Source organism: Semicossyphus pulcher, unplaced genomic scaffold (assembly GCF_022749685.1).
Source record: "Semicossyphus pulcher isolate SPU_LCO1_2020_fin unplaced genomic scaffold, fSemPul1.0.p SCAF_1, whole genome shotgun sequence".
Classification (NCBI taxonomy): Eukaryota; Metazoa; Chordata; class Actinopteri; order Labriformes; family Labridae; genus Semicossyphus; species Semicossyphus pulcher.
Window position 1 is genome coordinate 16,071,502 of NW_027211603.1, and position 12,698 is coordinate 16,084,199.

The window sequence follows — 12,698 nt, forward strand, 5'->3', positions numbered from 1 at the left end:
CATAGCCCCGCACACTGTAAACCATAACAAAAACAGAAGCTTGTGCTCCTCTAATATGGAAGTGATCTTGCATTTGTGTATTGTGAAGTCTAGGCGGCTGTGTTTAAAGAGAGGGTATTATGCTAATTTCAAGCTTCATATTTCACTCTGTGATACCTGTGGAGTAGCGTAGCATAATTTACAGTTAAAAAACTCCGCCCCTACAAGCCCAGTTTCTTTGTGACGTCACAAAGTGCAGCGTGTAGAAAAAACTGTATGAAACCTGGCGTTCACAGCAGCCTGCAGATTGAACCTAGAAGCCTGGGGATTACTCCAACATACTTTTACCCACAGATTTGACACTTCACCCACGTTTAGTCTGGACATCCAACATTGTAAGATAAAATTATATATATGTCTTAAAAAACAGCATGAAACACCCTCTTCAACAACATTTGCATATTAATGAAGCATACTGACCAACATCCAAAACAAGTTACTGGATTATAAGAAATGATGCTGGACACAAGATGTGCTGTAGAAATGTTCTTTCGGGATCAAGTATTTCACAGGTGTGACTCAGCATTTATTTAACAAAGGATGTCATGATTTTGGTCAGTGATTGATTCTGTGGCATCATAACAGGAATAATAGAGTCAATACCACTTTTCACTGTTTCATCTGATTTATAGGCTTTCTCACAGAGCCTCATCCATCACTGTCAAAAAGCTGCTAAATTGTAATGGATAACATGTCACAACATATATTCATCCTCTGAGCTGTTAACACTTAGTGAAAGTAATGATAAAGGTACAAGTGAAGTTTATTGAGGCACTGAGACGTTTGGCAGACGGACGGTGGCTCAATCTGCTGCTGAAAACAAAGTGACCACTAATGACCTGCAGTGTTAAAGTGGGATAAAGAAAATTGGCAGGCCGGTGCCATCGTATTGATTAGTTAAGGAAATTTAAGCAGACTGTAAAATAAGAACACAACTGCAAAACAGTCTGCAGTTATGGACCTTTTTTTACATAATTAATGACATTTCTATGTTAAGCGAATCATTTAAATTAAAAAAGTATTTTTCATTCAAAGTATCTTTTTTTGGCCTTGTATGCCTTTATTGTAGTGAGGGGACAGTGGATGGCAGAGAGGGGATGGTACACGTCAGGGGGCTGAGGGTGGGAGTCGAACCTGCCTATTGAGGACTGTGCCTCTATATGGGGCATGCGATATTGGCTGAGAAGTACTTCCGGGGAAGTTAAGAAGGGGTTATTGTTATAAAGCTATTTTTTGGCTCTCTGGGAAGAAGAAGACGCATGTTGTTTTCCGAGGACACCTCAACCTCGGCTTAGCTGTTGCTGCAACGTTACAATATGAATAACAAACTGGTTCCAGGCATGGCAAATACACTTCTGGTACTGAAACATGTCTTCAGAGATGATTTGCCCCTACACATTCAGCCTTTTCATCATGACTTTATTTTTCTTCAGGCAAAGAAGAACTTCATTTTCACTGTGGCAAATCCCTGACCACCATTATGCACTTTCCCTGCACTCACAGCTCTGACTGAAATGCACAAAAACAAATACATGTCAGGCTTTTCATGTCGAAGCATTCAAGCGCAACATAAAAAGGTCAAAGATTAAAGTTTCATCTGCATCTGCAGGCAATTACATCCTGTCAGGTCTTTTTAGTGAATACGCACACCTATGGCCTCACGTCTTGGGATGTTTGAGAATATGCAGTTTAAGACTTGTCACCATGGAAACACAGCTACAACTCAGATCCCCTCTCATGGAAAACAATTAGCAGTGACATTTATCCACATGTGAGGCGCTTTGGCTGCGTGGGGGGAAACATGAAATCACACCCACATGCATTGTTCTGCTAAATCTCTGCGTAAACATTCCCTCTAACGTTGCCAGCTTGTTGCGGATTTTAAGAACAGAGTCATTTCATCTTTGGCAGGATTTATGTTTATTTTCAACCACAGAAGTAGCTGCTTAGTTGTCCCACTCGCCCTGCGGTGCAGACAGCCGCCCCTCAGCTACCTGTGGCTCACCTGCAGCAGAGAGAACACAGGAAACCTCCTCGCTCTGCATCCTGCGGGGGCGTTCAGATATTCTCGCTCCTGACAAGCTGCCTCCTTTTGCCATATGGTATTCAAAACTCTGCCGATTCCCCCGATCGCACCGCAGGTTCCGCCGTGAGTTCAATGTTTAATGTTTCAGAGTCCGGGGCAGAAAATAATGACAAGACATGATAGGTTATCTCACCGAGTCTTCTCCCACATGAGGTGAAAAGATGAATTATAGAGGGAGATTCAGAGATACAGAGAGAGAGAGAGAAAAGATGGGGGTGATTTGGATTTTATTTTAAGAAACAGTTTGACATTTTGAGAAATGTGCTTACTTACTGTTTTGTTGAGAGGTAGATGAGAAAATCTGGCCTCATGTCCGTGAGGTGAATTTGAAGCAGTGCCAGTTAGCTTAGCATATTGAATAGAAGCAGGGGGACTCTCACAGAATCAGCCTAGTAGCAGCCCTCAAGCTCCCTTATTAACATGTACTGTATATCTTGTTTGTTTTATCAGTACAGAAACTAAAGTGTACAACAGTTTGCCTTTTTACTGGGGGAATTATGCTGGGCTATTTGTCAGTTGGGGCCAGTAACTCCCAGAAGTCTCAGCCATAGAATTGTATGACAAATAACATACCCCAAATGCCTGTTTTTAATATAGATTAACAAACTATATATATATAGGAGATATAATGTGATAATTTGTGTGCTTTAGAGATGCAGGAAGATGGATTTTGTTCTTCAGATAGAGTAAGGTTGGCTGTTTTCACCTGCTTCCAGCAAAACTTAAGGTTACCAGGGTAACCCCGGTTCTCTGATAACCGAATGCGGTATCTCACTATGGGAAGCGTCCATAGTGAGATACCGAGCGAGGTTTGAAATAAAAGAAACCAAGCAGGCGTATATACCCAAATGATAGTCACTTTAATGCTACTCATATGTGAGCCACTGTAACACTTTAGATCAAATCCTAAAAACAGCATTGTGAACAACACTGTGTGCATTGTGTTTGTACGTGCACCTGAAGACAGAGGACATGGGTGCCTTGGATATCCAGGGCTGCACACCGAACTTCTGCTGATCCTTATCAAGTGACTAAGTCATGGTGTTGAAATGGTTACACCCTCTTACAACATGAGCCAATGACTTAATGTGAGCAAAGCTGGAGCAATTCTGTCTGTTTAAACTTGAAAAGTGAATAACTTATCGAAACAAAGCAAGAAAAATTACACATTTGAACAAGTAAAACCACAAAGAGTGATTCCTTTTACATCCTGTTGAAAACAAAAATACACATTTAACTTGGGTTACAAAGTTTTCTTTATATACGAGGTGAAATCAGATCAGTGTTCTCCTGGAAAGTTGAAATCAAAAAGCACTCTCCCTGGCTGTGACGACCTGCTTTTATGAACACAATTATCAGGACACTTTGTGCCAAGAAGCCGGCAGGTCTACCTGTTAAAGGTCAGTATTTAATTCCTATTGCACGGCAAATGACTGTAATTTTGCTAATGAAAGAGGGAAGACAGATGTGTTATCTCCCTGGTTTCATTAAAATGAGGCCGTCACTTTTCTGTGACGTTGTGTGTGACTCATACATTAAACAGAGGCGGCTCGGGGGGACGCATTCTGATCGCTCTTTTACTCAAAGGTTTACAGGAAATTGAATTCTCTGGAGTTTACTTTATTCCAACCTAAATAAAAACCTTTTAACAAGCTATTTTGTGGCACCAAATGATGTGCTAAATCAACAGGGGAGATAAATGTATTTATGATGATAGAATATTAAGCAAATGCACAAAGACTTACTCCCCATCTTCAGTCATATTAAAGCTGAAAGTAATGTTTGGAGAGTGCTCAAGCAGGCTGTCAGGTCCAGCGGTCAACTTAAAGAGGATGGAAGTAATGTGCAGGGGAATACAGCTTTGTTGAATTCCTTTCATTGAAAAGTTTGAGCATGCAGAGGCGCTCTTATTGCATATATTAGGACGTGTAGTGAGGGAGGTCCTTTTGATGAAAGTGGGTTTCCATGTATATTTAATGCCATGGTTTGCAGAGCACAGCTTGAATGTGGATGCTAATGAGGACTGGCATGTTGAAAACAGGCTGCGCCACTCGTCTCCTCCCCAGGTGCAAACAACAGTCAGAGCAGAGAGCGGCCCCGTGTCTCAGCTTCTGCCCATGTATTTGTCATTACTAAATGATGGCAATGACTGTTTATTATAAGCAGCATGTGTGCATGTGCGTTAGACTGTATTGTTCAATTAAAGGTGTTTTATTTTAAAGGCCAAATCTCTGCTGTACCATTTATCAGTTTGGATCAGTAATTTCCTGAAATCATACGGTAAAAAAAACACAGTTTGTACGGATAAAATGTATGGATGTATTTTTGTATGGATTAAATAAATTGAATGAGATATGACGTGTTAATCTTTTAGAGGCTGGCAGATGGATTTTGTTCTTCAGACAGAGCTGGGCTAGCTGTTTCTATGATGGTGGCTCTGAGCGCCCAACACAATGCAGTGTTGAGAAAAACCCATGCAGATGGACAAAACACAAGCAAATAAAGGCAACATATTCAACAAGTTGGCGACACATTCAGCACAAATTATTTTTTTGTAACAGATATAAAAACACAACCAAATAACAGTACAAATATTAGATCACCGCCTGCCAGAGGTGTTTAAAATATGTCATGAATTTAGGGTTTATCCAAATTCTAACATTCTGATTTGATTAAACACACTAAGTATGTTTGCAGAGAAAATATCTATAGTGCATATAGTGTGCAGGCTAACACAGCATGTTTCACACTAACTGCACGCCTACTCTGCGTTATAGTCCTTTGTCTCACTTGCCTCTGATGGGAACAAACAAGCTTCTATTTTTAATCAACCAGCAGTTTTAACAGGCCATGTAATTGCTGCGACTAAACCCCTTTTAACACTTGAAGTTTATTTTCTTCAATTTTATGCTTCTAACTAGTTATTTCTTGTTGGGCTCTGGGATCTGCCAAAACGCAGTTGACCTACATTCAGTACTGTGCCTGAGCACAACTCCAGCCACAAACCAGGGCAACAGCTTGATTTGGTTGCGTTGTCTGACTTAGCAGAGCGTTTCATTCTTACTGCATTCATGTGAGCAAATTAGCAGCACATTTAGTTGTGTTTTGTATATTTGCTTGTGCCTCCTTTAGCTGACGTGTCCACTGTAACACATCACAAGTTCTTTACAATCAAACATAAGTTTGTTGACGCAGATTCCAGAAAAGAAGGCACTAACACGCAGTAGTTACAATAGTTATTTTACTGTTACTTGTTACAAATATTTCCAAATATTTACACTTAGAAAATAATCCTTTCAGATTTATTTCAATATTTTCCCACAGCTGTACATTTGAGTCCCATAATAAACCTACAAACCTGAGACACTAAAATCAAATCATCACAGCAGGGACAGATTGAGAAAGCTTGCTACACAGTAGCAATTATGATCAGTACAAAAACAAGTTGGACCCTTTACATCTTTTAAGTCAACGAAAATCTGACTGTACTGGATTTACCACAAAATAGACTAAATATACTAAATCTGCAAAATATTTGCCAACTATGGCTGATCCTGTAGGCAAAATAAAATGTTTAACATTTACCATGTGATGTCGCCTGCTCATCAGGGGACATTGTGGAGCCACAAATGATCGTGTTAAACCGTGCATCCCTTTTCTGTTGGACTCCTCCTTCTTATCCTTTCACACACACAGACACACAAACGCATACACATGTTCACACAAAAGAAACGACTCCATCCAGTCCCATGTGCTTTTCAGCGCAGCGCTTCCTTTCAGCAGTCGATCATAAAGAGCTGCTAAACAGGACGTTTGTGATGAACCATTTCTGTCCAGTGCATTTCTGCAGAGCCAGTTGGTAGCCAAACTCATTGTCACTGCTCGCTACCAGCTCTAGGCATCTCTTTGATTTCCTGTTCTGAATGGATCCTCCCTGAAAAGATAAAAGCAGGATGGTTAAAATCGTGCTGTGCTGCAGGAGAACAATTTGTGCACTCAATATAACTTGCCTCGCTTAAAACCCACACTGCTGGGAACGCATGCAGATGTGAAGTGCCGAAGCGCTCTGAGCGTTTTGGCTGATTTTCACAACCAACCTCAAGGCCAAAAAAAGAGAAAAAACAATGCAATTGCCAGTGAAGTCATTAGCGTCCTCCCAAGTTAGAACAAGGTTTTTACAGAATATACTGTAGCTGATGAAAAACTCAAAAGAGGAAAACGAGACATAAAACCGAACCAGAAAAAAGCATCTGGTGTTGAGGAGGAAGAGAAGCTGAAACAAAGGCACAAGGGACCTTAAACTGCATCATTAGTTTCACAGCCATTGCAATATTTTTGAAATAAATTATTAAATGTTTTGAGATTAGAAATGTGCCTGAAGGAAGAGCAAAACCTTCAGTGGAAAAAGGAAGTAAGGAAAAGTCCAACAGCTGTCGCCCCAGCCCGAGCAGAGAGAGCACATCAGCTCGGCAGAAATATTCCAGCATGTCCCGATGAATCGACGCAGGACTTTCTCATTACAGCGTCATGGCCGACCAAGGGCAAGTGACTGAGGGGGAGGCCTTCAACAGTCAATACGGCGTGGAGACAGCTGTGAGGTGAGAGCTCTTTACAATACTACGAGAGGAGCGCAGAGGGATGTGGGAGGAAAAAGACCCAAGGATTGGACCGGTTGTACAGACTGTTAAATAAATGACTCTCTCTGTATTTACACAGGAGTTTGGCCTGTCTGCGAGGTCCAGGAGAGGCTTTTTTATTGATAAGAGAGTAGTAATAACTGCTGAAAGTGGGCATTTATGGACCACTATGTACTGAGGTCTGCAGCCAGCCCATAAAAGCAGTGAAAGGGGAAATATAAAGAGTGTCGGACACCTACTATTTTTTTTTACCCGCTTTTAACTGAGTTTTGTACAAGTGGAGAACATTGATTAAAAGTTTATTATATTCTATGGTGTGATAAATGAGGAAGGTTTTTAGTCAGACAGCTTTTCAGAAATGGCTTTTTACTCCTCAGTTCCAACTCTGTTTGGTTGTGATTTGTTATATACCTGCATGAAAATCTAGTTATCACAGTTATTACTGTTTTTTTAAATTTTAAGTTTAGGTAAGACGTCTGTATCAAAGTATGTCATCGATGGTCTAATGCATCTACAGTGACCCAAAGTAACATATGTACTGTATGCTTATAAACTATTGTTAAAAAAAGTCATTTGCTACGATATTCCAAAATATAGTACCACCTTACAGGCTAGTTGTTAAATGAAGAATTACAAAGGCTGCTTATAATAGTTGAGCAGAGGCTGTCAAACTGAGGTTTTCCTCCCGAGGTGGGAGAGGTAAATTTGAAAAGTAATTTCAGGGTGAGAGATGTGAGGTAATGTCTGTAACACAAGCTCATGGAATATCTTAAAGTAATAATCTTGAAGATTTTCATTTAAATAAATGTCTGTTAAGTCTCTAACTATTGCCAAATGAGGTAACACAATGGTGATTGAGTCTATAGCCTACTGATGAAAGCCTTTCCATTTGCAGTATTACAGACTGGCTGTCAAAAATCAGTTAGTGACGTGTTATCCATCAGCCAGCAGTGGTTGGTCTGCCGGAGAGGGTAGGCGGAGCTAAGCGGCTGCTTTTCCGCTCTCTGCAAGTGTTGCGAGTAAACAGTAATCTACTATGGCTGAACAAACAAAGAAAAGATCGATGACAACAGAACCCGCCTGAAGATCAAGATTTCTTTACTATCAAAGTAAGCATGGTTGGTACATTGTAAACATGTACAATTGATTATGACGCTAAATGGAGCGATGCCGATGAGCTAGTTCAGGCAGGCGACTTGAGCTGCACTGATTTCACACGTGACATAATGCATCATTCTTCACAGTCACCTGACACACACTTCCTCCCAATTTGGCGCTCTATTTAAGCTGCAAGATTTCCAGTCTCTCCCTCTGCTCAGTCATTGCCACTACTGCCCTGCACCAGTACTGCGCTCATTCTTTCAGCCCCAGCATCCACCTGTGGCCTAGGGGGGTTTAAGATATTATCTCATCACTCCTCAAATTTCTGCATGTAAAATAAATCTGCGAGGAGTGATGAGGTCGGAGCCAAGATGCCAGACACAAGCTATGTTCTGCTGCTGCAACAAACACTATAAATAAAGGCTGAAAAAAACAGGGCTATTGTTTTATAAAGCCTTGTACCCTTAATGAGGAAGCTTTGCAAGTCAGCATTTGTTAACAACAACATGTACAGCACAACATGTATCCTCAATCCGCTTACAAGGCTCCGATTTTGCTGGCTGTTTCTCAAACAGGAGGAAACAATAGGCCATTAGCAGAAAATCGAAGATGTGGGTGGTGATTCAGAGGCATGAACAAGGTCAAAGTCAAACTGAAAACACCTAAACTCAGACCAGTTATCTTGGTGCGGCTCGTTATTAGAGCCAGGATTTGGCTGATGAATGTTTATGTGAACTCGAGCATGTGGGATGGTATGGTTTATATTAAACTTACTTTGCTATATACAGAACAATAGGTGCTTCTTACAGGGAAATAAAAAGGCCTCACCCACGCATACCCACAAAAAAGCAAGAAGCAAAACAAAGTCATGCAGTCCCACCCACTGATGTGTGCTTGTCTTCTAATAAGAAACATCAGCACTTGCCAACACATGACTAATTCTTACATGCAAGCAAATATCTAATATCTTTCACACATCAATGTATCAAAGCCACTTCCTTCAAGGATAATTGTGTTAACAGTTTGTGCAACTTTTGAATCAAGAAAAAGAAATGCATGTTCTCTCTAATTTGACTAGATGTCTGTTGAAACTTGCCCCTGATGGCTGCATCTTGGCTCGACACTTTGCACATGTGCAGTCAAAACTATGTCAATAATTGATGCCATATTTTAGAGATGTGATACGCTCCAGCCCGGATGATGTCCCCGTCCTTACTGAATTATACAAGTTAAGATAACCACTTTAAAGTTCAGTGTAAGGACATGTGACGTTTTGGTTCAAACAGTTAAAGCTGTTTCACAATTTGGGCCAAAGAGACACACCTGTACCCACCAGTGACAGTCAAAAGAATAATGTCCTCTTTAAAGCAAGCGGCTAATAAGATCAAATTTTGGATTTTAAATATGGCTTAAACAGGACCAGAATCTATAATTACAGCTGCTCTGACAGCAGAGCACACAACAATATGAGATCTTTCAGCCCAAATCAAAGCATGCACTAAATCCAATTCACCCGCCGCCATGGGCCATTTTTTAAAGGTGGCTGCTTGTACTGTTAAAAGGCCGTGTGTGAGCACGGAGCCGCTAATGAAAAAAAGACAATCATTAAGTTTCAATGACTGTTCGTTACTAAATGAGCTGCAGGATTGAGGGGAGCTCCGGTCACACAGTAAATTAAACCACTCGCATGATTAAAAAGCTGCCTCCACAGTTGGTTTTTCCTCCCTCATTCATTGAGTTGAGTTTTCTGACCATGTGTGTGGGCGGTTTGCGTCATGGGTTGTTACCTGAGTGAAGAGCCAGTGGAGCTTCATGCGCTTGGCTGCGGCGTAGCTGCACTCGATGAGGCGCGGTCTGCTGTTCACATCCACCAGGCACTTATTGTCGTCGTCGTCGACTGTGGGACTGAGGAGCCCGATGTGGAGATGCTGAGTACTGGTGTAGTACACATTCTGCAAGAAACACCACATCCCACTATGATCGAACTGTGTAGCGCTTCACTCTCTGCTCAGACATTTAGATAATAGCCCTTCCAGAGCTCGTTTATGACCATACAAGTAATAAACAATGCAGCAAATGAGGCTTGGTCTTGGGTTGTTTTGGGGAATGATAGAAGCATCTAAGAGGTTGTTTTATAGACACTAAATATGGGAAGTTAAACTGCTAATCTGCTGAAAGGAGGACGAGGAAAGACAAAGTGAGACACACAAAAGAAGCTCATAATTAATTCAGGAATGGGAAGAAAACAGGAATAATTGGGCCCTCTCTGACAGAATGCCTGCTAAATTGCTTTTTTCAAGGACATTTGCTTTCATATTAACCTGACAAGAGCTGAAATTCATTCACAGAAAATTACACAGAAGCATGTTTTGTTTTTACAAAGAAAAAGGCTTAGAAGTATAAACGTGAGAGAGAGATAGAGAGAGAGAGAGAGAGAGAGAGAGAGAGAGAGCGAGCCGGTATTTGCAGATAGGATGAGCGCTCCTCAGAATCTACTGCCTTTAGTTTTGTGCAGTGAACACAGACAGTAAACACAGCTGTACTGTACGATCATATCATAATGCTCATTTGTGAATCTTACTGAGTTGGAAAGTAAGTTTACTACACTGATGCACCAAAGTGCAATTTTAATGCACGTGTGATCTACTTTAGAAAACTCTTACTCCACAACATTAAAAAGTTATGTTATTGTTATCTGTGCACCGGTAAGCACAGCAATGACAGTTAAGGTCTTATTGTCACCCCACTAACTTTTTAACAGCTGGAATTATGACTCATTCATGAGAATCCAATAAAAACAACTTAAAACTTTAACAAGTGGCTCCTAAACTCTTTGGCTTGAGCCTCTCTTGAGGGTAGCCTCTCATTTAAAGAAATAATCTTGAAGATTTTCCTTTAAATAAAAGTCTGTTAAGTCTAAATCGATCGCCGAATGAGGTAACACAATGCTGACTGAGCCTATGGCCCACTGATGATAGCCTTTGCATTTGTAGTATTATGGACTGGGTGTCTGTGGCGACATTCACTTAAATAAAAAACCCACAAGTGGCGCCCAGTTAGTGACACGTTTTCCATCACCCAGCAGTGGTTTGTCTGCCAGAGAGGGCAGGCGGAGCTAAGCGGCTGCTTTTCCAGTCTCTGCAAGTGTTGCGAGTAAACAGTAATCTACTATGGCTGAACAAACAAAGAAAAGATCGATGACTACAGATACAACTTCAAAAAAAAAGAAACAAATCCGACGCTCAGATGAAGGCAAACAGTCTGAAAAGGAAAGCGATCGTCAGCGAGGAAAATCAAGAGTTACAACCGGAGCCGACCGTGGACGTCACACATGCAACACTGTCTGGATATCTGGGAAGTGTGCTCCCGTAATTACAGTTTATCGCCATAGGTGCCGCCAAAGAGAACAAAACTGAGATCTCCGAGATTACAACTTTAAATCAATAACTGTTGAAAGCCCAAAGAGGTATATTTTTTCAAGATTAAATGATAAGAGCTAGAATGGTGGAAGTGTGTGAAAGGATTGGGCAGTTAGATTCTTATCAGAGTGAAACCGTTAAGAAAGAAAATAATTTAACAGGTACTCTGTCTGCTGAAGTCTATTATCTTTAAGCTGGACCGGGGCAAAGATTGTCTCTCAATCAGCACCCTGATTAGCCGCCAAAGCTCCCAAAGATCATTTATTTTATTAAAAATAGAACAAATCTGGGCCATGTTTGCTTATTCTGCAGCTTGTTCACTTTAACTGTTACCCTTTGTCTGATAACGCCCATACAGCCTGCTGCCTCCTTCACAGCAGACATTAAACAGTGACTAGTTTTATTTTCTTTTTATCTGTGCTGCTCACTTTCGGAGCCTCGCAGGCTGCCAGACTAAACGTGGCCGTGGTTTTGTATTGTTGCTGAGCTTAAGCCGATGTGTTTTATTACTGCTTGTGCAGAGGTGCTGTATTGTAAGGTTGCTGACAGCTTGCTCTTGTGAAGTCACGTGAAGGAATGTACGCTTTGCATTACTGCTCCTTTCATGTGTGTCTGTGGAGCATTTACCACAACACCTGCAATACAAAGTCTGTCAAAGCTAATCAGTGAAAAGTATAGCTGCTTCTCGCAATGGCACGTTTTGACAGACAACAGCAAACATTCACACGTATTTATGAGCATGTATTATTATAGAGGCAATGCAGGGAATAATTCCTCCTGATGATGTAACAGTGAAACATAAAAATAGAGCAGACTGGATTTGTCTCTAATCTCATTATGAATGCTGGAGCTGCTCCAATCCGTTGTTTGATATGCCTGGATTAACAGAGATTTATAGCATATAACAGATTTATAATTAGTATGTTTGACAGATATTTAGGTCTCAGAAAGGGCTCCAGAAGTTGACTTATGGGGGTTTTTTTAGGGAAAAAGCGTTACAAGATTTCACAGCTTTCTCCTGAATCGGTTCTAATCTGCGCTGCGGTGTAAATATCAATAGCGGCGTAATGAGTGTGAAATGTCCAATAGTTTCATTTAAATCGAGAGGGATAATGTGAGATCAAGTCCCACTCTATAAGACAAGTTTTTCAGCTGCAACAGCAAGGTTAAACAATCTGTGAGAGCAATCTTCTCAGACATAATGGGATGGAGGGATCGATCGGAGCTGAAGAGTCGGGAGAAAGTAAATGATAATCAAGCTGTGCTAACATTTGAAGACACTTAAACTCCCTGTTATTTGGGCTGTGATATCCTGAACAAGTAGTCCAAAGATTTGCTTTAAATGATGGAAAACTCATGTAATAAATAAACCAGGCGTATCAGGCTCAATTTGAACTCTTAAATCTCTGTGTCTCA

The 12,698-nt window shown here is 40.9% G+C and overlaps 1 protein-coding gene across 1 annotated transcript in view; it reads right to left on the minus strand.

The window, feature by feature from the left end:
• Positions 1 to 5,352: 5,352 nt before the first annotated feature.
• galnt18b (UDP-N-acetyl-alpha-D-galactosamine:polypeptide N-acetylgalactosaminyltransferase 18b) overlaps positions 5,353 to 12,698 on the minus strand; it is a 46,203-nt gene continuing 38,857 nt past the window's right edge. Inside the window, exons 9-10 of the mRNA XM_069687017.1 lie at positions 9,651 to 9,815; positions 5,353 to 6,059 (exon numbers count right to left, since the gene is read on the minus strand). Of these exons, the coding sequence (XP_069543118.1) occupies positions 5,913 to 6,059; positions 9,651 to 9,815 (312 nt within the window). The 3' untranslated portion in view covers positions 5,353 to 5,912. The remainder of the gene's footprint in view (positions 6,060 to 9,650; positions 9,816 to 12,698) is intronic.